This window comes from Macaca mulatta, chromosome 10, assembly GCF_049350105.2.
Source record: "Macaca mulatta isolate MMU2019108-1 chromosome 10, T2T-MMU8v2.0, whole genome shotgun sequence".
NCBI lineage: Eukaryota > Metazoa > Chordata > Mammalia > Primates > Cercopithecidae > Macaca > Macaca mulatta.
Window position 1 is genome coordinate 8,927,640 of NC_133415.1, and position 24,837 is coordinate 8,952,476.

Below are 24,837 nucleotides of genomic sequence, written 5' to 3' on the forward strand. Positions count from 1 at the left end.
CTTGTCTAGGGCAAATCCTTGACATCCTCAGTAAGAACAGTGACAAGTATACAAAGGCTTTGGACAGCGGAGTCCCCTACCTGCGGCCACCTTCGTGGTTCCTCTTTGCAGGAGGAGCTCCCCGCACTCCTCATTCAAGTGGCTATTGCTCTTCAGTAACCTAGGGGACACAGAAGGATGCTGAGTGCCTGGAGGCCAATAAAGAGGAAATCAGATAAAAAGGAGAGGGCCGGGGATGGTGGCTCGTGCCTGTAATCCCAGCACTTTGGGAGGCCGAGATGGGCGAATCACCTGAGGTCAGCAGTTCGAGACCAGCCTGGCCAACATGGTAAAACCCCATCTCTACTAAAAATATAAAACTTAGCAGGACGTGGTGGCGTGTGCCTATAATCACAGCTACTTGGGAGGCTGAGGCATGAGAATCACTTGAACCTAAGAGGCGGAGGTTGCAGTGAGCTGAGATTGTGGCACTGCATTCCAGCTTGGGGAACAGAGCAAGATTTGGTCTCAAAAAAAAAAAAGGTGCAGCAAAAGGGAGGAAAAGGGAGGTCACCCACAAAGGGTGCATGTGTTCCGTGATTTTTTGTGTTCTTTTTTTTTTCTTCTTTTTCTTTTGTGAGATGGAGTATCGCTCTGTCACCCAGGCTGGAGGTGCATTGGCGCAATCTTGGCTCACTGCAAGCTCTGCCTCCCGATTTCATCCCATTCTCCTGCCTCAGCCTCCCGAGCAGCTGGGACTACAGGCGCCCGCCACCATGCCTGGCTAATTTTTTGTATTTTTTAGTAGACAGAGCTTTACCATGTTAGCCAGGATGTTCTCGATCTCCTGACTTCATGATCCACCCGCATCAGCCTCCCAAAGTGCTGGGATTACACGCGTGAGCCACTGCGTCTGGCCCTTGTTTTCTTTTTAATCGAGACAGGGTCTCACTCTGTCACCCAGGCTGGGGTACAGTGACATGATCATGGCTCTCTGCAGCCTCGACTTCCCGGGGCTGCACAATCCTCCCAACTAAGGCTGCCGAGTAGCTGGGACCACATGCGTGTGCCACCGTGACCAGCTATTTTTTTTTTTTTTTTTTTTGATACAGGGTCTCGCTATGTTGCTAACGCTGGTCTCTAACTCCTGGGCTCAAGCTGTCTTCCCACCTCAGCTTCCCAGTGTGCTGGGATTACAGGTGTGAGCCACTCCGCCTGGACTGTGTCCTGTGTTTCAATGGCATGTTTACAGCGGCAGGGTGTGTGTGTGCGCGCGTGCGTGTGGTGGGGCAGTGGGCGGCAGGGGGTGTGTGTGCGTGCGTGTGGTGGGGCAGTGGGCGGCAGGGTGTGTGTGCGCGCACGTGCGTGTGGTGAGGCAGTGGGCGGCAGGGTGTGTGTGTGCGCGCGTGCGTGTGGTGGGGCAGTGGGTGGAAGGGTGTGTGTGTGCACGCGTGCGTGTGGTGGGGCAGTGGGCGGCAGGGTGTGTGTGTGCGCGTGCGTGTGGTAGGGCAGTGGGGGGCTTCTCCTCCATCAGACAACAAATATGTGTGGAGCTCCGACCTACCAGGCCCACCGCCAGATGCAGGAGGCACAAACATGACCAAGTCAGCCATAGTGGGGGTTGTGGGGATCACAGGCCTCGGGAACCAGGGGAGTCAGTAGGCTCTTATTGGACAGTGTGGTTACCTGCAGGGCAGGGAGGGACAGCTCGCCTGGGGGTGTCAGGGCAGGGCTCCCAGCTGAGGCCCCCAGGAGTGGGGAAGCCAGTGAGCAAGCACAGGGGAGAATTCCAGCTAAGGGAGCCCAGGCTGGAGTCCCAGAGGGGAGAGAAGGCGTGGAAGCAGCGTGTGCTCGGGGAGAGGCGGGGGCTGAGAGGTGTGGGGAGGGTATTGGAGTAAGGAAGGGGCATGGCCGGAGCAGGGGCAGAGGGAAAGGAGATAACGTCCCTGAAGACCCTGGGAAGCCTGGTGCTCAGCGTGACCCCAGAGAGAAACAGGCTTGTTGGGTGACAGGGAGAAAGACGCTTCCCCACGTCTCACCGGGTGTCCTCCCGTGGACCCCACAGCTCCCCATCCACACCAGGCACTCACCTCTGCAGCAGCTGCTTCAGGCTGTACACACGCGAGGGCTCCTGGGAGGCCTCTACCTGCAGCATGTGCTCTATGGTTCTCCGCTTGTAGGTCAGCAAGTTCTCCACTTCCTAAGAAGGCACAGTTGGCTGGGTGGGCAGGGATCCAGGCTGCAGACGAGGCCTCCGCCCCTCCCAGCCCTGCCCGCCGCTCTCGCTGAGCCCCTCTTGGCAAAGACAGTTAAGAGATCAGGTGGGATGATGGGGAGGTTGGGGAATCTCTATCAACTCTTGAGTGCTTTGCAAAGGCATGAAATTAGGGTCCAGATGCCATGAACCACCGGGGTTGGCGATTTCTTCTGGTTCAAAAAATGCCATCATTCTCAGTGGCAGACAGGGAGTGGCGGAAAGGGCACCGTTCTGGGGCTTCCAGACTCCCCCAGGATGCGTGGCTCACTCTGTGAGGACAGCCTTGGGCCCACTGCCTGGGGCTGCAGAGGGGGCAACTCCCATCTACCTGCTCCTGAGAATGGAGGATAAGAGAAACAAATGCCCCTCTTGACTCACCCAGGAGGAAGCCCCCGGGGGCACTGCGCTTGTCAATTCAGTGGGTGAAATGCAGAAAGAAGGGAGTGTCTGCTGTCTGCCATCTGTGAACTGGATCCTCACAATAGTCCCTGAGCTAGCTGAGCTCATGCAAGGAACATTTACTGAGCCCTTCCTAGGTACCAGGGTTCGGGGAGTGGTGGCAAAGAGATGGACATGATTCTTGCCCTTATGACATCTGTGGTAGTTTTTTTTTTCTTTTTCGGAGATGGAGTTTCACTCTTGTTGCCCAGGCTGGAGTGCAATGGCGCGATCTCAGCTCACCACAACCTCCGCCTCCTGGGTTCAAGTGATTCTCCTGCCTCAGCCTCCCAAGTAGCTGGGATTACGGGCATGCGCCCAGCTAATCTTATATTTTCAGTAGAGATGTGGTTTCTCCATGTTGGTCAGGCTGGTGTCAAACTCCTGACCTCAGGTGATCCGCCCGCCTTGGCCTCCCAAAGTGCTGGGATTACAGGCATGAGCCACCGAGTCCGGCCGATCTGTGGTCCTTCTATGGACAAAAAAACTGAAACTGACGGGAGTTGTGTCACAACTGAGAGGCTGAGACCTTGGCAAGAAAATGACAGGATGTCAGGGCTGGCTAGGGCATGGAGCCCAACCTCATTTTACAGGTGCGGGAACTAAGGCTCAGAGAGGCAAAGTAACTTGCCAAGGGTCACCCAGCAGGTAAACAACCAGGCCAGGACCCAGATGCAGGGACAGTACTGGTTATGGGTAGTGGTGGCCAGAGGGGTCAGTACTTGTTCCATCAGTTCACTTTTAGGGCTGTCATGTGTGGTGGTGCAACATGTACACAGTGCAAAGGCATTCAACTGGGTGTGAGTGCGGTACGCCTGCCCAGCTGTGTGCCCTACAACATCCTCCAGCCATGGCTCCTGCCCTCTTCCACCCCTGCCACTGCATGATCAGCCTGGCATTCTGCAGATCCCAAGCCACACGTCCAGTTTCCAAGGGGTCCCCCACACCCCTTCTCCTGACCACTCCTAGGGGTATAAGCAGCAGAGAGCTGTCCTCTGGTGGAGAGCGGGTCCCTGACTCCCCTTTCCCACCCTCTGCCGCCTCCTCCTGCCTCCCTAGTGTCCACCAAAGGAGACAGGGCTGAGAGCACTGCCCGGGGTCCAGGTCCTCCCTAATGACAGCACGCACGAAAGCCCCGCTTCTCACATTCGATTCCAGGAGAAGTAGCGGCGAGTCCAGCAAGATAAGTTTATTCACCATCTCGGGGAAGATACAGGAAAACTGAGGACAGCAGAAGGGGAGAATGAATAGGGGGAAGAAGGAAAGGACTCTCCCACCTTTCCCAGGGGACCCTGGAGTTCCCGGAAATATCTTTTAGGCTGGGGGGTAGGTGCTGACCAAGGGACCAGAAGGAGAATATTCTATCCTAAGGTGTGCCTTCCCCCACCACTCGCAAGTCTGTACCTAGCACTGAGCTGCAGACCCTGGTGATGGCGGGACTCCAGGGTGCTCTGGGACAGGGTATGGGGGCGTGGAAACATTAACTCTACCAGAAGTCTCCACCGTTTCCACCAACTTCCTGGTATAATGACTATTACTGTGACAGGAGGAGGCACTTCCTGTCCCAGGTACCTTCTCCTTCCTCCTCTGTGCTACCATCCCCAGCCCAACCCAGGGACCCCTGTTGGCCAGACAAAGCCATCTACTCACCATTCCGCCCACAATGCCACCTGGGGGACAGAAGAGCCATTGGTGACATTCCCTCACTCCCTCCCCAGCTGCAAACCCTAAAGCTTCTTCCCACCAGTGGCGGAGGGAGAGGGGGGCTCCATATGGGTGGTGGGGGCTCACTATCAGGCCACGATGGCCCCTTCATCAGACCCGACTACTCAAAAGACCACATTTCCCTCATCTCTGCGTCCCTTGCAGCAGTTGCCTGAGGTCAGAGGACGCAGTGGTCAATCTCTGATGCTCTCATCTCTCTCTGCAGATCTCATAAGCGCAGGGGAAAGCGGTGGGGCAGCAGCTCCTATCCTTCCCTCCCAGCCCTACTCCGGGCCCGGTCAGCTGCTGGTCAGTGTACTCACCGAAGCTGTGGCCCAGAATGGAGAATCGATTCCATTTCAAGGCTGGAAACACAAGGAGCCAGAAGGTCCAGCTGTGCACAGGCTCAGCCCGCCCTCTCGCTTCTACTCCCCGGGCTCAGGAAATTCCTTCCCAGCATCTGGGGTGTCCACCCAGGAGACCAGCTTGGGGGAACCACAGGAGGAAGCAAACTCTTCAACTTTCCTAAGATCTCCCGTGAATTGCTGGCAGACCTGGGGCCAGAGCCCAGGCCCCACTCCCAGGCCAGTGCAGCTTCCTGGATCCTAGCACCACTCCAATGCTAAGAGGGGGTGTCCCAGAGCAACCCCGTGCCGAAAAATACACTGCTTCTTACCTGCCACAACTCTTCGGATCTCACTCACAAAAGTCTGGTGGTAATATGGGACACCTGAGCTGTAATGGGACGAGAGCCCATGACCTCCGAAATCCATGGCAACATAATAAAAGTCTGAAACAGAGAAGCAGGTTGGAGGGCAGGAAGAGGTGTCTATGCCAGCTGTCTCCCCGCCCTCCTCACTCCCCTGCAGACCTCCCCCCTCACCTTCTTGCCCACTTTCCCCCTGGACTTCCCTTCAGCCCCAGCCTCACACCTTGCGGGAGAAGAGGGATGAGTCTGTCGAAGGAGTTGGCATTGTCCAGCCAGCCATGCAGGCAGAGAACTGGAGGGCCCTGCAGGGAGCCCCAGGCTTTGGCTGCGATGTGGCCCCAGGGCACAGCCAACTTCAGCTCTGAGATGAGACCTAAAAGACAGAGCCGGCTCTTTCATTCCTTCACTCTTTCATCCATGAAGCTGGTGCTCCCTGAGCCCCTTATCTCTGCCTGCTGTGCTTGAGCCAGGGGTCATGTCCAGAGAGACTCAGCTGCCCCCAGAAGGTTATGGGGAGAGAGAGCCAGACATGGGTGTTGAGACTCCCAGAGGAGGGAAACATAAGTTAGGCCGGAAAAACCTGAGGCAGGCCTCACAGCATGTACCCCATTTAAACTGGGGCAGAACCTTCTAGAATGTGCTGGGGTCGGTGCGCTGGTCATGCCCGGACCCTACCACTTGCAGGCTGGGTGACCTTGGACAAAGTACTGAACTGTCTTGAGACTCAGTTTCCTTTCCTGTAAAACCGGAGTAAACAGAGTCAACAGCCAGTTTCCTTAGCCTTTCCCAAGGGCCAGAGGGGTGCCAAAGCCTCACACATGCAACAGGTGGGACCACTGTCACTCTATACTCCACAGAGTGGGAAACTGAGGCACTGGGCGCTGCAGTACATGCCCAAGATCACACTGGGCGGCAGGGAGGGAGTGGAAATTTAGGGTAGGTGGTGGGACTCCAGGACCCATCACTGCCCCCAGAGCTCGCAGCCTCCGCCGTCCCTGCCGGGCTGGAAACCTGCACACGCCCGACACCCACGCGCGCGCTCGGCTAACTCAGGGGCTCCTGGAACCCTGTGAGGCCACATGCGGCCGTGTCCCGGGGCCCCCACCTCCCGGCCGGTCGCGCTCTTACGCCCCGGGACTGCCGAGGAAGGAGCTGCGACACCCAGGAGGGCGACGCGGTCCGCGAACCCTCCACTCCATCCCGCTCTCCTCCACAGTCCCAATCAGGTGGGTGGGCAGCAGAGCGCTCGCGCGAGGCTTCCTGGTCCCACTGGAGTCTAAGACCTGGTGCAGCGTTCTCACCCATCGCTCTTTTCCCGCGAATGCGCGGCCGTCACGCCCTCACACCTGGCTCAGTCGCCGGAGGGGAGCGACGCCCGCACTTCCAGGCGCTGCCTCTAGTCTCTCCCGCTCCGCCCCGCCCCATGCAGGCCACGCCTCCACGCCTCACGCCCCGCCTTCACGCCGCCCTCCCTGCGCCCTGGCCGGCCCCGCTCCGGTGGCCGCCGGCCCCACCCCTAGGCCGCCCCACCCCTAGGCCGCCCCGCCCCGCCCCACGCAGGCCCTGCAACTCCTACCGTCCCCGTCCGCATTCAGAAGGCCCCGCCTTCTCACCACTCTGCTAGCGCCCCCGGGCGGGCCCTGCTTCCACTCCGCCGGCTCCACCCCAGGAAGGCCCCCGCCCCACCCGCCAGGCCCCGCCTTCGCACCACCTTGTTGGCGCCCACCGGCTGGAAGCCAGCAGGGCCCCAATCCCTGGGCAGTCCTGACGGCCGCCCCCACGTCCTTGCGGGACCAGGCCTGGGGAGCAGCCACAGCGAGTTGGGCCTCTGAGTGTTCGCTGGCCCGCGATGCAGCGCTGAAGGCTACTCTTTGTTTAGTGGCTTACTAGGCCCCCTGACCGACAGCCTGAGACCACCGTGTACCCACCGTGTTCTGGGGTCCTCAACAGAGCCTGGACAAGCAAGTCTTAATGGTTGTTGTATAGGTGAACAAATGAATATATAAACTGGGGACCTGGAGGAACCCTCCAGCTGAGGGATTATAAACAATATCTGCCTGGAAAGGATCGAAAACCCCAAGTTCAGAAGAGGATGTTTGGGGTGAGCAGATTCATGCACTAAATCCTACCACGAAAGAGGAGAAGTGCACCCTTTGAGTCTGAAACAGTGGCAAGTCTAGGACAAATAAGAACATGTACTGGTAGTGAACTTTTTTTTTTTGAAACGGAGTCTCGCTCGGTTGCCCAGGCTGGAGTGCAGTGGCGCAATCTCCGCTCACTGTAACCTTCGCCTCCTGGGTTCATGCCATTCTCCTGCCTCAGCCTCCTGAGTAGCTGGGACTACAGGCGCATGCCACCACGCCCGGGCTAATTTTTGGGGGGGGGTTTTTAGTAGAGACGGGTTTTCACTGTGTTAGCCACGATGGTCTCCATCTCCTGACCTCGTGATCCGCCCGACTCGGCCTCCCAAAGTGCTGGGATTATAGGCGTGAGCTGCAACACCTGGCCAAGTACTGGTAGTGAATTCTAATTTTATGTTGCCTTGGCGTCCATTTTGGTAAGATTTAATTTTTTCCTACAAGCAGCAGGGCTCAGGCACCCTTGGCAGTTTCCAGGCCTATACCACACCCAAATGACTGCAGAGATAAGAAGTTAGAGGTCTGACAGGGTGGGAATAGGCTCAGGCCTGTAATCCAAGGTAAGAAGATCGCTTGAGGCTAGGAGTTTGAGACCAGGGCTGGGCAACATAGTGAGACTCCCCCACGCCACCACCACAACCACTAAAAAATAAAACAACACTTAGAGGCATCTCTAGTGCCTAGCAGACTGCACTCCTGCTTTCCCCGTGCTTCCTTTAAAAAGAACAGCCAGCAAACTTACTGGCCCCTGACCATTCCCTTCTACCTGCTATTAGTCGCCACGTGCTCTTTCTGCCTGACTCTTCACTCCCGCCTCCCATGACCAGGAATGAGGACTTCCCTCCAGTCTCACTACACTTTCCTTGCCCATGTTCTGTATTAAAAATCTCTGGACTTGTTTGTTGCTGCAGTGGTGGGTTGAATTTGCACTTTCCATCAGAACAACCAGGGGCTGCCCAAGGCCGGGCTCCCGGGGCCAGGCTGATAGGCAGCATAAACTGGACACAAGTCTCAGCAGAGCCACAAAGGCCTTTCCCATGTGAGGGATCTCTGGTCATAGGTCAGACACTAGGCCTGAGGTTGTCCACTAGTTACAAGAAGTATCCTGTGTAAGGTGCACCGCACGCACCCACGTCTAGCCCCCTACCTTTCTGCTTAGGGCACGTTGCTGGCTGCTCTGGTACTGAAATCCCAGTTTAGCTGGGGGCTCTCAAAACAGGACTTCCTGTTCCTTCAGTACCATTTGCTAGTTGGAAGCTCTGGGAGTAAATGGGATGTGGTCCCTCGGGCTCCAGTGCGGCAGCGCTTGTGAGTGGGGAGCCACCGTACAGCACGCCGAGGCGGGGAGAGATCTGTGGAACGAGTTCGCCCTGGACCGGGACAGGGGAGCCGACCCCTGGAGACAGAGAAGACATTGGGCTGCAGAAGTTAAGGGAGCTTCCCGGTGGAGCCGCAATGCAGGGAAGGTTGTCAATGGCTAGAAACAGTGGGCAAGGGCGGGCTATGGACTGGGGCTTAGGGTGGCACGAGGTTATGACGGGCCTTGCATGTGGGGCCAAGGAGCTTGGCCCTTATTCTGAGTGGTGGGGCCCTGGGGAAGCTAGGAGCTGGGAGATGACAAGACTGCTTCTAAAAAGGTCCATGCACGGTACAGTCCATCTGCTCAGTAAACAGTTTGGCTTTCCATGGGCCTGGACCCTTTTACAAGTTATGCAAGGGGTCAAAGATCCTGGGGTGACAGAGGCATTGAGACATGAACCCCTGTGAGGTGGGTTCGTCCCTTTCCTCTTCGGCCCTGAGGACCCATCGGCACCCCCTCTTCACTGATGACACCAAATTTATGCCTGGGCACCAGGCTCCAGCCTGACCCCAGGATGGGGACCTGACCTCCAGCATCTTCACCTCAATCTGTTGTGGCTCCACCAGCCCCTTCAACACAGATGCACCCAGTCCCTTCTCTGTCCGGCAGATTCGTGGCCTCAGTCCCCCCACTTCCACCCCCCCCATCCTCATCTTCACACTCACATCCTGTTATCACACCTCGGCCTTTCCCCACCTGCCTGTCTTCACTTTCATTCCTGTGACCCTCCCCTCCTCCCACCCCCTGGGCTGGCTTGTCATCACCCCAAGAAGACAAGAGAAATCACCTCGCGCCATGCCACCAGCTCCCCGCTGGAGCTCAGCTGGAACTCCGATCTTACTTCCCTGTGTGGGAGTCTCCGGTGCTTCTCACCGCCTGCTGGAGGGAGGTGGATTCCTGCCCCGGCATGGAAAGCCTTCTCTGGGGCCCGCTCTCCTTTATACCACATTCAATTCTAGGAATGCTGGGATGCCTATTGTATGCACCTGCCCCCAATTTTCACACTCCTGTATCCTTGCTTATGCCGTTCCTTCAGCCCAGAACGCGGTTCCCCTTTGCCTTTACCACTGAAATCATACCCTTCTTGTAAGGCATGGTTCAGAATCACCTGCTCCAGGAGGTGCTCTACGATCCTCCCAGGTGAAACGCATCTATCTCCCCATCTCCATTAGTGCTGCTGCCACCTGCCTCTCACCCCTATCTGGTATGGCAGTCCGTTGGGTCTGGCTGCCTCTCTGGCTGGATGTCTGCCCTAAAAAGTGGAAAAAGGTTTCACTCAACTTTGTTTTTTCCAATAGCGTCTACTAGAGGACCTTGCACACAGTAGGGCCTCAATCAATGTCTGCAGGTTGAATTGGCTGAGAACTGCTAAGAACTTCCTCTCCCAGTCTCCCTAAAAGGGCTCACAAAAGCAGCAGCAAGCAGGGGTGGGGGAGGGCGTGGAATCTGCCGGGAATTCTTAAGATCTTATCTTCTCACACCTTATTTATGGCAACATAGTAGCTGCATCCAGAAAGATAGGAGTATATGAAGTGTTCACATAACCACTTGTGAGACAGAAATGTTTCCCAGGAGTTCCTCCTTCATCAGCAAGACAAGGCCCCCAAGCTAAGTCAGTGAAATAAAAACAATCCCTGGCCGGGCGCGGTGGCTCAAGCCTGTAATCCCAGCACTTTGGGAGGCCGAGACGGGTGGATCACGAGGTCAGGAGATCGAGACCATCCTGGATAACACGGTGAAACCCCGTCTCTACTAAGAAATACAAAAAACTAGCCGGGCGAGGTGGCGGGTGCCTGTAGTCCCAGCTACTCGGGAGGCTGAGGCCGGAGAATGGCGTGAACCCGGGAGGCGGAGCTTGCAGTGAGCTGAGATCCGGCCACTGCACTCCAGCCTGGGCTACAGAGCAAGAATCCGTCTCAAAAAAAAAAAAAAAAAAAAAAATCCCTGACACTAAATGCAATGTCGTATCCTGGACTGGACCCTGGAATAGACATGACCAAGAACATTAGATTTATTTATTTTTTAATTTTTTATTTTTTTGGTGAGACGGACATCTACTCTTATTGCCCAGGCTTGAGTGAAATGGCGCCATCTCGGCTCACCGCATCCTCCGCCTCCCAGGTTCAAGCAATTCTCCTGCCTCGGCCTCCCAAGTAGCTGGGATTACAGATATCTGCCACCACGCCCAGCTAATTTCTATTTTTAGTAGAGACAGGGTTTCACTGTGAAGAACATAAGATTTAAAGACAAACAAACATGGGGGGCTAGCAAATATGTATACACTGAAATGTACAGTCATTTATTTATTTATTTATTTATTTATTTATTTATTTATTTATTTGAGACAGAGTCTCGCTTAGTCGCCCAGGCTGGAGTGCAATGGCGCGATCTCGGCTCACTGCAAGCTCCGCCTCCCGGGTTCACGCCATTCTCCTGCCTCAGCCTCCCGAGTAGCTGGGACTACAGGCGCCCGCCGCCTCGCCCGGCTAATTTTTTGCATTTTTAGTAGAGATGGGGTTTCACCGTGTTAGCCAGGATGGTCTTGATCTCCTGACCTCGTGATCCGCCCGTCTCGGCCTCCCAAAGTGCTGGGATTACAGGCTTGAGCCACCGCGCACGGCCTTTTTTTTTTTTTTTTTTTTTGAGACGGAGTCTCGCTCTGTCGCCCAGGCTGGAGTGCAGTGGCGCGATCTCGGCTCACTGCAAGCTCCGCCTCCCGGGTTCACGCCATTCTCCTGCCTCAGCCTCCCGAGTAGCTGGGACTACAGGCGCCCACAACCGCGCCCGGCTAATTTTTTGTATTTTTAGTAGAGACGGGGTTTCACCGTGGTCTCGATCTCCTGACCTTGTGATCCGCCCGCCTCGGCCTCCCAAAGTGCTGGGATTACAGGCATGAGCCACCGCGCCCGGCCTTCTCTTTTCTTTTTTGAGACAGAATCTCGCTCTGTTACCCAGGCTGGAGTGCAATGGTGCAATCTCAGTTCACTGCAACCTCTGCCTCCTGGGCTCAAGCAATTCTCCCGCCTTAGCCTCCCAAGTAGCTGGGATTACAGGCATTTGCCACCGTGCCCAGCTAATTTTTGTATTTTTAGTAGAGATGGGGCTTCACCATGTTGGTCAGGCTGGTCTTGAACTCCTGACCTCAAGTGATTCGCCTGCTTTGGCCTCCCATAGTACTGGGATTACAGGTGTGAGCCACTGGGCCTGGCCAGTTTTTTTTGTTTTTAGAGAAAAGGTCTTGCTCTGTCACCCAGCCTGAAGTGCCGTGGCACAGTCACAGTTCACTGCAGCCTCAAACTCCCAGGCTCAAGTAATCCTCCCACCTCGGTCTCCATAGTAGTTGGAACTACAGGCATGCGCCACTACACTCAGCTTCAATACATGCATTTAATGCTCTAAATTTCTTTTCTTTTTCTTTTGAGACAGGGTCTCATTCTGTTGCCCAGGCTGACTGCAGTGGCGCAGTAACGGCTCACTGGAGCCTTGACCTCCTGGGCTCAAATGATCCTCCTACCTCAGCCTTCCAAGTAGCTGAGACTACAGGCATGCACCACCATGCCTGGCTAATTTTTGATTTTTTTGTAGAGATGGAGTCTTGAACTCCTGGGCTTAACAATCCTCCCACTTTAGCCTCTCAGAGTGCTGGGATTACGGGAATGAGCCACCACACGGGCCTAACGCTCTAACTTTCTAAAAAAATTTTTAGCTGTGTTCCATATACTTTGACATGCTGTATTTTCATTATCATTGAGTGATTTTATTTTATTATTTTTGAGACAGAGTTGGCTCTGTTGCCCAGGCTGGAGTGCAGTGGTGTGACTGTGCCTCACTGCAACCTTCACCTCTCAGGTTCAATCAATTCTCCTGCCTCAGCCTCCTAAGTAGCTGGGATTACAGGTGTGTGCCACCAGGCCTGGCTAATTTTTGTATTTTTAGTAGAGACGAGGTTTCACCCCATTGGCCAGGCTTCTCTTGAACTCCTGACCTCAAGTGATCCGCCCACCTCCACTTCCCCAAGTGTTGGGATTACAGGCGTGAGCCACTGTGTCTGGCCTAATTTTTGTATTTTTGCAGGGTTTCACCATGTTGCCCAGGCTGGACTCAAACTCCTGAGCTCAAGTGATCTGCCCACTTCAGCCTCCCAAAGTGCTGGGATTACAGGCATGAGCTACTGCGCCCAACAGGGCTACTTTGTTTTTACCCTGTCCCTGTCCACCCTATTTTCACCACCTGCTTTAAGAAACTTCCTCTTTGGCTGGATGTGGTGGTTCACACCTGTAATTCACCATTTTGGGAGGCCAAGGCGGGTGGATCACCTGAGGTCAGGGGTTCAAGACCAGCCTGGCCAACATGGCAAAACCCTGTCTCTACTAAAAATACAAAAATTAGCAGGGTGTGGTGGTGCATGCCTGTAATCCCAGCTACTCTGGAGGCTGAGGCAGGAGAGTCACTGGAACCCAGGAGGCAGAGGTTGCGTGAGCCGAGATTACGCCACTGCACTCCAGCCTGGGTGACAGAGTGAGACCCCATCTCAAAGAAAAAAAAGGAGGTTGGCTGTATACGCTGTTCTGCACCTTAGCAATATATTCCTGAGCTTCTCCTGTATTTGTCAAAAAAAAAAAAAAAAAGAAATCACAAAGCTGCCTCATTCTTTTTTATACTTGTGAAGTCTTCTGCTGGGTGAATATTCCACGGTTGTATTTGTCTACCCTCTACAGAGAGAATATTGGAAAGTTTCCCATGTTTTGCTTTACAGACAATGCTCCAATGACTAGCAGAGGTAACCGTGAGATAACTTCCCAGCGGTGGAAGAGCCGGGGCAAAAGCTAAACACATTTGTCATTTTCTAGATGTTTCTGCATCACCAGACTGTCTCATTCTGCTTCCCTCCTGCACTAGAAAGGCTGCCTCCTTCCCTATGGCCTTGACAGATGACCGTATCCAGCCTTTGAAACTGTGTCAATTTGATAGGTGAGAAATTGTATCTTACAGTGCTTAGAATTGTTTTTCTTTTTATAAATTGGCTTAATCATTTTTTATATATCTGAGGATCAGCTGTATTTTTAATGTCCTTTCCCTACTTTTTCTTTTTCTTCCCCCCCTGGATTTCTTAGAACTTTTTTTTTTTTTGAGACAAGGTCTTGCTTTGTCACCCAGGCTGGAGTGCGGTGGCGCAATCTCAGCTCACTGCAACCTCTGCCTCCCGGGTTCAAGCTATTCTCCTGCCTCAGCCTCCTGAGTAAATGGGATTCCAGGCGCCCACCACCACACTCGGCTAATTTTTTGTATTTTTAGTAGAGATGGGGTTTCATCATGTTGGCCAGGGGCTGCTTTCAAACGCCTGATCTGAAGTGATCCACCCTCCTCAGCCCTTCAAAGTCCGGGGATTACAGGGGAGAACCACAGCGCCAGGCCCAGAATCCGTTTTGAAGTGGAGCCAACAGGATTTGCTGCTGGGTGTTGTGAGGGTGGGAGGAGTCAGGGATGACCCACGGATGTTGGCCCGAGTAGCTGGAGGAAGTGACTTGCCATGAGCTATGGGCACAGCCGGAGCTGGCTTTGTTGACTGTTTTATCTAATGCTGATCAGCCACTGACCTACTCTTCCCACAGATACATTGGGAGTATCACACCGAGGGCCCACGGGCTTCGCTGGTCTGAGACCAAGTGCCCTTTCTCTTGAAGTGTTTGCATAATGTCTGCTTCAATGCACTGTAGCTGGTGTTCACTGTAGAGTTTCACTCTCAGGAGGAAATTTATTCCACAACTGTAACTGCGCATGTCTTCCCAAAGATACTTACTCGCTGTTACCAACTCCTAGGATTCCTTACGACTGTATGGCTTTGAACTTCATCTGAGGCTTCTATACTCTGTAGCTTTGACTTGGCCTTCCTCTGCTACCTTTGATGATTCTCAGGGGCTAGTACAATTCTTTTTTTTCTTTTTTTTTTCTTTTTTTTTTGAGATGGAGTCTTGCTCTGTTGCCCAGGCTGGAGTGCAATGGCTGTGATCTTGGCTCACTGCAACCTCTGCCTCCTGGGTTCAAGCGATTCTCCTGCCTCAGCCTCCAGAGTAGCTGGGATGACAGGCATGCGCCACCACGTCCAGCTAATTTTGTATATTTAGTAGAGATGGGAGTTCACCATGTTAGCCAGGCTGATCTCGAACTCCCGACCTTAGGTGATCCCCCTGCTTTGGTCTCCCAAAGTGCTGGTATTAGGGGCATGAGTCACCGCGCCCGGCCTTTTTCTTTTTTTTTTTTTTTGAGACAGAGCTTCACTCTTGTCGCCCAGGCTGGAGTGAAGTGGCGCAATCTCAGCCCACTGCAACCTCCGCCTTCCAATTTTCAAGCGATTCTCCTGCCTCAGCCTCCCGGGTAGCTGGGATTACAGGGGCCCACCCACCACACCTGGCTAATTTTTTGTATTTTTAGTCGAGACAGGGTTTCACTGTGTTAGCCAGGATGATCTTGATCTCCTGACCTCATGATCTGCCCGCCTCGGCCTCCAAAAGTGCTGGCATTACAAGTGTGAGCGACCGCGCCCAGCCTTTGTATTTTTTAGTAGAGACAGGGTTTCACCATGTTGTCCAGGCTGGTCTTGAACTCCTGACCTCGTGATCTGTCCGCCTTGGCCTCCAATGTGCTAGGATTACAGGTGTGAGCCTCAGCGCCCGGCTTTTTTTTGTTGTTGTTGTTGTTGTTGGGTTTTTCTTTTTTTTTTTTTTTTTTTTGAGAGACAAGATCACCCAGACTAGGGTACTGTGGAGCAGTCATAGCTCACTGCAGCCTTGAACTCCTGGGCTCCAGCCATCCTCTTGCCTCAGCGCCCTGAGTAGCTAGGACTACAGGCACACACTATTACACCAAATTTAGTAGCTATAGCACCCATTGTTAGCTCACAATTGAGTAGGACTGTAATGGTTTGAGCTGTGACTTGTTCCCCCCACTAAATTTGCATGTTGAAGTTCCAACTCCTACTACCTCAGAATGTCATCTTATTTGGGGATAGGTTCTTCTCAGAGGTGAACAAGTTAAAATTAAGACATCAGGCTGGGCCATATTCCAATATGACGGGTGTCCTTAGGAAAAAGGGAAATTTGCATATACGCATCCAGAGAGAATGTCAAATAGAAATGATGTGGTTATTTATTTACTGAGTCGGAGTTTCACGCTTGTTGCCCAGAGTGGAGTGCAATGGCATGATCTCGGCTCACTGCAACCTCCATCTCCCGGATTCAAGCCATTCTCCTGCCTCAGCCTCCCGAGTAGCTGGGATTACAGGTGCCCACCATCACACCTAGCAATTTTTTGTATTTTTAGTAGAGATGGGGTTTCATCATGTTGGTCAGGCTGGTTTCAAACTCCTGACCTCAAGGGATCCACCCTCCTCAGCCCCTCAGAGTACTGGGATTACAGGGGAGAACCACAGCGCCAGGCCCAGAATCCGTTTTGAAGTGGAGCCAACAGGATTTGCTGCTGGGTGTTGTGAGGGTGGGAGGAGTCAGGGGTGACCCACGGATGTTGGCCCGAGCAGCTGGAGGAAGTGAGTTGCCGTGATCTATGGGCACAGCCAGAGCTGGCTTTGTTGGCTGTTTTATCTAATGCTGACCAGCCACTGACCTACTCTTCCTACAGATACACTGAGACTATCACACCGAGGGTCCACGGGCTTCGCTGGTCTGAGACCAAGTGCCCTTTCTCTTGAAGTGTTTGCATAATGTCTGCTTCAATGCACTGTAGCTGGTGTTCACTGTAGAGTTTCACTCTCAGGAGGAATCTTATTCCATGACTGTAGCTGCGCATGTCTTCCCAAAGATATTAACTTGCTGTGTTACCAACTCTGAGCATTCCTTACGACTGTATGGCTTTGAACTTCATCTGAGGCTTCTATACTCTGTGGCTTTGACTTGGCCTTCCTCTGTTACCTTTGGTGATTCTCAGGGGCTGGTACAATTTTTTTTTTTTTTTTGAGATGGAGTCTTGCTCTGTTGCCCAGGCCAGAGTGCAATGACTGTGATCTTGGCTTACTGCAACCTCTGCCTTCCGGGTTCAAGTGAAACTCATGCCTCAGCCTCCTGAGTAGCTGAGATTACAGGCGCCCACCACCATGCCCAGCTAATTTTTTTTGTATATTTAACAGAGATGGGGTTTTACCACGATGGCCAGGCTGGTCTCTAACTCCTGATCTCAGGTGATCTGCCTGCCTCGGCCTCCCTAAGTGCTGTGATTCCAAGCGTGAGCCACTGCACCCGGCCCCTCTCTGTGTTTTCACATCATCTTTCCTCTGTGTGTGTGTCTCTGTGTCCAAATTTCCCCTTTTTGTGAGGACACCAGTCATACTGGATTAAAGCCACCCTAATAACTTCATTTTAACTTGATGACCTCTGTCAAACTTCCATTTCCAGGCTAGGCGTGGTGGCTCAGGCCTGTAATCCCCGCAGGTGGGGAGGTCCAGGCAGGCAGATCACCTGAAGTCAGGAGTTCAATAACAGCCTGGCCACCACGGCAAAACCCCGTCTCCACTAAAAATACAAAAATTAGCTGGGTGTGGTGGCTGGAACCTGTAATCCCAGCTATTCGGGAGTCTGAGGCAGGAGAATCACTTCAACCCGGGAGGTGGAGGTTGCAGTGAGCCGAGATCGCACCATTGCACTCCAGCCTGGGTGACAAAAGTAAGGCCCCATTAAAAAAAAAAAAAAAAGTCAACTCAGACTGTGCTGTTCGTATTTATTCAGTAACTTATCAAAACATCTTCTAGGGGAATTACTACCACAGGAATTACTACTCTCCGTTTGGTGTTGCTCTCCATCCGGCATTGCTACTTGTGTTCTTGGGAATGCCGCCTGACGGCTCTGTTAGTTTCCCAATTTGTGAAACGGATGTGAGGGCCCTCTGCTCGTGGAAGGTGCTGGTGGATTAACAGTCACCACCATCACTGGGGCCCTGTTCAGCTCAGCCCGGCCTCCTTGATGCTTCATGCGCGTGGCACACCCTGACCGCCTTTTCCTTGTCTTCCCCGCCCTGCCCTCAGGCCTTCAAAGTGGTGGAAGCCATGGTGTGACTCCCACACTGGGTTTGGACGGGCAGGGATTGCCACTGAGCGGCCACGATCCTGAGAGGTGACAACGTGCTAGCAGCCCTCACTCGCTCTCCACACCTCCTCGACCTGGGCGTCCACTCTAGCGGCGCTTGAGGAGCCCTTCAGCCCACTACTGCACTGTGGGAGGCCCTTTCTGGGCTGGCAGAGTCCGGAGCTGGCTCCCTATGCTTGCAGGGAGGTGTGGAGGGAGAGGCACTGGCGGGAACCGGGGCTGCGAGAGGCACTCAGGTACCAGCCTGAGTTCCGGGTGGGTGTGGGCTCCGTGGGCCCCGCACTCAGAGTGGCCCGCCGGAGCCCTCAGCCCTGGGCAGTGAGGGGCTTAGAACCCGGGCCAGCAGCTGCAGAGGGTGCAGCCAGGTCCCCCAGCACTGCTGGCCCGCCTGTGCCACGTGGGAATTCTCACGGGGATTCGCCGCCTCCAGGCGGGGCAGGGCTGGGGACCTGCAGCACACCATGCTGGAGCCTCCCCGACCGGCGCCGCCCCCTGCTCTGCGCCCGGTCCCATGGACAGCCCAAGGGCTGAGGCGTGTGGGGGCACAGTGCAGGATTCACGGGCAGCTCCACCCGTCGCCCGGCAAGGGATCCACTAGGGGAAGCCAGCTGGGCTCCTGAGTGGGGTGGGGACTTGGAGAACTTTTATGTCTAGCTGGAGGATTGTATATGCACCAATCAGCACTGTGTCTAGCTGGGGGTTTGTAGATGCACCAATCTGCCCTCTGTATCTAACTAATCTGGCGAGGACTTGGAGAACTTTTATGTCTAGCTGGAGGATTGTAAATGCACCAATCAGCACTTTGTGTCTAGCTCAGGGATTGTAAATGCACCAATCAACTCCCTGTGTCTATCTAGCTCAGGGATTGTAAACGCACCAATCAGCACCCTGTCAAAACGGACCAATCAGCTCTCTGTAAAACAGACCAAGCTGCTCTCTGTAAAATGGACCAATCAGCTCTCTGTAAAATGGACTAATCAGCAGGACGTGGGTGAGGTCAGATAAGGGAATAAAAGCAGGCAGCCCCAGCCAGCAGCGGCAACCCACTCAGGTCACCCTCCATGCTGTGAAAGGTTTGCTCTTTCTCTTTTTGCAATAAATTTTGCTGCTACTCAGTCTTTGGGTCTGTGCGGCCTTTATGAGCTGTAACACTCACTGCGAAGGTCAGCAGCTTCATTCCTGAGGCCAGCGATACCAGGAACCCAATGGAAGGAAGGAACAACTCCCGACGCAGCGTCTTTATGAGCTGTGACGCTCATCAGAAAGGTCTACAAGTTCACTCCTGAAGCCAGCAAGATCACAAACCCACCAGAAGGAAGAAACTGCAAACACGTCTGAACATCACAAGGAACAAACTCCAGACACACCATCTTTAAGAACTGCAACACTCACCATGAGGGTCTGTAGCTTCATTCTTGAAGTCAGGGAGACCAAGAAGCCACCAATTCCGGACCCAATCTCTCCCTTCAGGGTGAGGGTCTCATTCCCCAGCTGGTGGGAAGGTCAGCAGCCATCAGCCCCTCCGAGAATGTCCCTTGGCTGGTGAGAGCCGCTCTTCCCAGGAGCTCGCTGTAACCCGTGTCCAGTCAACTCAAGGACATCCCTGCTTCGAGCCTTCCTGAGGGGGCATGGGGAGCCTGCATTGCCCTCCTGCTGTTGGCTGTCCCTTGCATCCTGCAGGCATGGCCCTGATAACACACCCTCAGAATGCACCCACCCTCCAGCCTGGGCAACAGAGAGAGACTGCATCTCAAAAACAAACAAAAAACACCCTCCAACAGAACCGGACAGCAGTCACATTCATTCACCCAACACCTTTTTTTTTGGTTTGTTTTTTTGAGACGGAGTCTTGCTCTGTCACCGAGGCTGGAGTGCAGTGGTGTGAACTTGGCTCACTGAGAGCTCCCGCCTGGGTTCTTGCCATTTTCCTATCTCAGCCTCCTGAGTAGCTGGGACTACAGGCACCTACCACCACACCCAGCTAATTTTTTGTACTTTGTAGTAGAGACGGGATTTCACCGTGTTAGCCAGGATGGTCTTGATCTCCTGACCTTGTGATCCTCCTGACTGGGCCTCCCAAAGTGCTGGGATTACAGGCATGAGCCACCGTGCCCAGCCTCATTCACCTAACACATCTTAACAGGCTCCCAGTGAACAAAACAGACAAGCCCCTGCCATCACGGGGCCTACGTTGCAGTGATGGGACACAGACTACTAGAAAAGACAAGGGAACTCCTGGGTGTGTTACTTGGTGCTGTTATGGAGAAAAATGGGAGACAAGGTGGTTAACAGTGTGTAGGGTGAGGAACTGTAGTTGTTAGATAGTGGGGGTCAGGGAAGATCTCACCAACTGGAAGACATTCATATTTGAAAAAAGACAAGAGGGGCTGGGCATGCTGGCTCATGCCTATAATCTCAGCGCTTGGGGAGGCCTAAACAGGATGGTTGCTTGAGGCCAGGAGTTTGAGACCAGTCTAGGCAACAGAGTGAGACTACATCTCTACAAAAAATTTAAAAATGAGCCGGGCATGCTGATGTGTGCTTGTAGTCCTAGCATAGTGTATTCAGGGGGCTGAGTCAGGAGGATTACATGTACCCAGGAATTTGAGACTGCAGTGAACTATGATCACACCACTGCACTCCAGCCTCTTTGACAGAGCAAGGTCCCATCCACCTCCCAAAGCACCCCCCCCCAAAAAAAAGGGCTGGGCGTGGTGGCTCACGCCTGTAATCCCAGCACTTTGGGAGGCTGAGGCGAGTGGATCATCTGAGGTCAGGCATTTGAGACCAGGCTGGACAACATAGTGAAACCCCTCCTCTACTAAAAATATAAAATTTAGCTGGGTGTGGTGGTGCGCACCTATAATCCCAGCTACTCAGGAGGCTGAGGCAGGAGAATCGCTTGAACCCAGGTGGCTGAGGTTGTAGTGAGCCGAGATTGTACCACTGCACTCCAGCCTGGGTGAGAGAGCAAGTCTGTGTCTCAAAAAAAGAAAAAGAAAGAAAAATCTGCGGGCAGGACCTTCCAGACCAAGAGAGTAGCAAGTGCTAAAGCCCCAAGGGAAGGTGACTGGTGCGCCCAAAACACACGTAGCCACCAGGGTTCTGGGGCAGAGCCAGCCATGGGAAGTCCGGGAGATGGGTCAGGGCCGCTATGCCAAATCAGGCACAGGCCACAAAGAGACTTGGAGGCCATCAGGACATGAACTTCACCCTGTGTGAGGTGGAAGCCATTGGGTGGGTTTGAGCAGAAAAATGGTGTGAACATTGTTTTAACTGGATCCCCCTGGCTGTCAGGAGGAAAGTGGGTGAGGGGAATCAGAGCAGGGAGGCCCGGCTGGGGGTGTCGCTTGGACCATTGTAGTGGAGGTGCCAAGGGTGACCAGGTTCAGGATCGATCGATCTATCTATCTATCTATCTATCTATCTATCTATCTATCTATCTATCTATATTTTTTTAGAAAGAGTCTTCCTCTGTTGCCCAGGCTGGAGTGCAGTGGCGTGGCCCTTGGCCCACTGCAACCTCCGCCTCCCCGGTTTGAGCCATTCTCCTGCCTCAGCCTCCCGAGTACCTGGGATTACAGGTGCATGCCACCAAGCCTGACTAATTTTTTTGCATTTTTAGTAGAGACGGGCTTTCATCATGTTGGTCAGGCTGCTTTCAAACTCCTGATCTGAAGTGATCCACCCTCCTCAGCCCCTCAAAGTCCTGGGATTACAGGGGAGAACCACAGCGCCAGGCCCAGAATCCGTTTTGAAGTGGAGCCAACAGGATTTGCTGCTGGGTGTTGTGAGGGTGGGAGGAGTCAGGGATGACCCACGGATGTTGGCCCGGGCAGCTGGAGGAAGTGACTTGCCATGAGCTATGGGCACAGCCAGAGCTGGCTTTGTTGACTGTTTTATCTAATGCTGATCAGCCACTGACCTACTCTTCCCACAGATACATTGAGAGTATCACACCGAGGGCCCACGGGCTTCGTTGGTCTGAGACCAAGTGCCCTTTCTCTTGAAGTGTTTGCGTAATGTCTGCTTCAATGCACTGTAGCTGGTGTTCACTGTAGAGTTTCACTCTCAGGAGGAAATTTATTCCACAGCTGTAGCTGCACATGTCTACCCAAAGATATTAACTTGCTGTGTTACCGACTCCTAGCATTCCTTAGGACTGTATGGCCTTGAACTTCATCTGAGGCTTCTATACTCGTGGCTTTGACATGGCCCTCCTCTGCTACCTTTGGTGATTCTCAAGGGCTGGTACAATTCTTTTTTTTTTTTTTTTTTTTTTTTTTCTTTTTTTGAGATGGAGTCTTGCTCTGTCACCCAGGCTGGAGTGCAATGGTGCCTGATCTTGGCTCACTGCAACCTCTGCCTCCCAGGTTCAAGCGAGTCTCATGCCTCAGTCTCCTGAGTAGCTGGGATAATAAGCACCAGCCACCACGCCCGGCTAATTTTTATATTTTTAGTAGAGATGGGGTTTCACCATGTTGGCCAGGCTGATCTTGAACTCCTGACCTCAAGTGATCCACCCACCTTGGCCTCACAGAGTGCTGGGATTACAGGTGTTAGCCAGGGCACCCAGCCAGACTAAGATATTTCCTCTCTCATCTGCTCAGGCTGGAGTGCAGTAGCGCGATCTCCGCTCACTGCAACCATTGTCTCCCGGGTTCAAGCGATTCTACCGTATCAGCCTTCTGAGTAGGTGGAATTACAGGCACCCACCATCATGCCCGGCTAATTTTTGTGTTAGTAGAGATGGGGTTTTGCCATGTTGGCCAGGCTCGTCTTGAACTCCTGATCTCAGGTGATCCGACTGCCTCAAAAACATTGTCTTCTTTTTCTTTTTTGAGACCGAGTCTCACTCTGTTGCCAGTCTGGAATGCAGTGACAGGATCTCAGCTGACTGCAACTTCTGCCTCTTGGGTTCAAGCAATTCTCCTGTCTCAGCCTCCCAAGTAACTGGGACCACAGGTGCCAGGAAGGCTGAAGGCATCCGTTTGAACCTAAATAGATCATCCTGCTCCCCTACTGCTGTCCCCGTGGAGGGTTTGTGACTCTGCTTTCAACATAATTAATTCCTTTCCCACTTTACAGCTTTTGAACGGGCACAGTGGAGGCTGCTAGTATGTTCTTCTCCTAAAAGACACCTATAAACTCAGACACAGACCGGTAACAACGGGGAGTGAACTTTAAGACTTGCTCAGTGGTTGGCATACCTCCTTTTCCTATTAAAGACAGCTCCTCGGCCAGGCACGGTGGCTTATGCCTGTAATCCCAGCACTTTGGGAGGCCAAGGTGGGGGGATCACGAGGTCAGGAGATCCAGACCATCCTGGCTAACACGGTGAAACCCCATCTCTACTAAAAATACAAAAAATTAGCCAGGTGTGGTGTCAGGCACCAGTAGTCCCAGCTACTGGGGAGGCTGAGGCAGGAGAATGGCTTGAACCTGGGAGGTGGAGTTTGCAGTCAGCCAAGATCACACCACTGCACTCCAGCCTGGGCTACAGAGCGAGACTCTGCCTCAAAAAAAAAAAAAAAAAAAAGAGATGGCTCCTCCTGTGCCTCCCTTAGGCAGCCAGTGCAAGTGCTGACTTTACAAGGTTGGACCCGGGGTGCTGGTTTCACAACAAGCCTAGGTGTCAGTAGAGGCACGTACATAGATAGCAGAATGGGCTTTTTCCTCCTCCTTTGCTCCTAGAAAACTCTGCCTCAGCTCCAAATAGGATATTACAAACGATGTTAATGGGTAAATAAAAGATAGGAAAGCTGAGTGCGGTGGCTCACGCCTGTAATCTCAGCACTTTGGGAGGCTGAGGCAGGTGGATCACTTGAGGTCAGGAGTTTGAGACCAACCTGGTCAACGTGGTGAAATCCCATCTCTACTAAAAATACAAAAATTAGCTGGGCATGGTGATGGGCGCCTGTAATTCCAGCTACTCGCGAGGCTGAGGCAGGAGCATCACTTGAACCTGGGAGGTGGAGGTTGCAGTGAGCTAAGATCACGCCACTGTACTCCTGCCTGGGCGACAGAGCGAGACTCTGTCTCAAAAAAAAAAAAAAAAAAAAAAAAAAAAAAAAAAAAGCAAGAAAGCAAGAAAGCAAGCAAACAAACAAAAACATATAGGAAAGATGAACCACTGTCAATATGTGACAAACGTTCTCTTTAATAGCGGAGCTGGCAAGGCGCGGTGGTTCACAGCCGTCATCTAGCGCTTTGGGAGACTGAGGCGGAAGATTGCTTGAGCCCAGGATTTTGAGGCTGCAGTGAACCATGATTGCACCACTGTACTCCACTCTGGGTGACAAAACCAGACCCTATCTCTAAAAGAGAAAGAGGCCGGGTGCGGTGGCTCAAGCCTGTAATCCCAGCACTTTGGGAGGCCGAGACGGGCGGATCACGAGGTCAGGAGATCGAGACCATCCTGGTGAACACGGTGAAACCCCGTCTCTAAAGTACAAAAAAACTAGCCGGGTGTGGTGGCGGGCGCCTGTAGTCCCAGCTACTCAGGAGGCTGAGGCAGGAGAATGGCGTAAACCCGGGAGGCGGAGCTTGCAGTGAGCTGAGATCCGGCCACTGCACTCTGGCCTATGCGACAGAGCGAGACTCCGTCTCAAAAAAAAAAAAAAATAAAAATAAATAAATAAATAAAAGAGAAAGAAAGAAAAAACAGGTAGATACCTATTCAGGATGACGCCTGTCGATGGCAGGGTTAGGAGTTCTCAGTTCCCATTCTCAGTAGCTTTCATCTCTCCATCTTTCTTCACACCACGCTGGCCCATCATCTTTTTTTTTTTTTTTTTTTTTTTGAGTCAGTCTCTTTTTTTTTTTTTTTTTTTTTTTGAGTCAGAGTTTAGGTCTTGTTGCCCAGACTGGAGTGCAATGGCGCAATCTCAGATCACCTCAATCTCTGCCTCCCGGGTTCAAGAGACTCTCCTGCCCGGCCGGGCGCGGTGGCTCAAGCCTGTAATCCCAGCACTTTGGGAGGCCGAGACGGGCGGATCACTAGGTCAGGAGATTGAGACCATCCTGGCTAACACGGTGAAACTCCGTCTCTACTAAAAAATACAAAAAACTAGCCGGGCGAGGTGGCGGGTGCCTGTAGTCCCAGTTACTAGGGAGGCTGAGACAGGAGAATGGCGTGAACCCGGGGGGCGGAGCTTGCA

The 24,837-nt window shown here is 53.2% G+C and overlaps 1 protein-coding gene across 15 annotated transcripts in view; it reads right to left on the bottom strand.

The window, feature by feature from the left end:
• The window catches only part of SERHL2 (serine hydrolase like 2), a 52,755-nt gene that overhangs the window by 16,821 nt on the left and 11,097 nt on the right, over positions 1-24,837 (bottom strand). For 6 of the 15 annotated variants that reach the window (XR_013398916.1, XR_013398917.1, XM_077949446.1 and 3 more), the window contains exons 1-8: positions 6,389-6,524; positions 5,311-5,460; positions 5,055-5,168; positions 4,702-4,743; positions 4,325-4,344; positions 3,821-3,895; positions 2,070-2,179; positions 81-160 (exon numbers count right to left, since the gene is read on the bottom strand). Coding sequence is in view for 13 of the 15 variants with exons in the window: in XM_077949446.1 (XP_077805572.1) it covers positions 81-160; positions 2,070-2,179; positions 3,821-3,895; positions 4,325-4,344; positions 4,702-4,743; positions 5,055-5,168; positions 5,311-5,460; positions 6,389-6,392 (595 nt within the window). In the remaining 2 variants the exon portion in view is untranslated. Of the gene's footprint in view, positions 1-80; positions 161-2,069; positions 2,180-3,820; positions 3,896-4,324; positions 4,345-4,682; positions 4,744-5,054; positions 5,169-5,310; positions 5,461-6,370; positions 6,525-8,372; positions 8,622-9,426; positions 9,495-24,837 lie in introns of those variants that run through there. The other 9 variants (XM_077949449.1, XM_077949447.1, XM_077949448.1 and 6 more) reach the window with 9 other exon arrangements.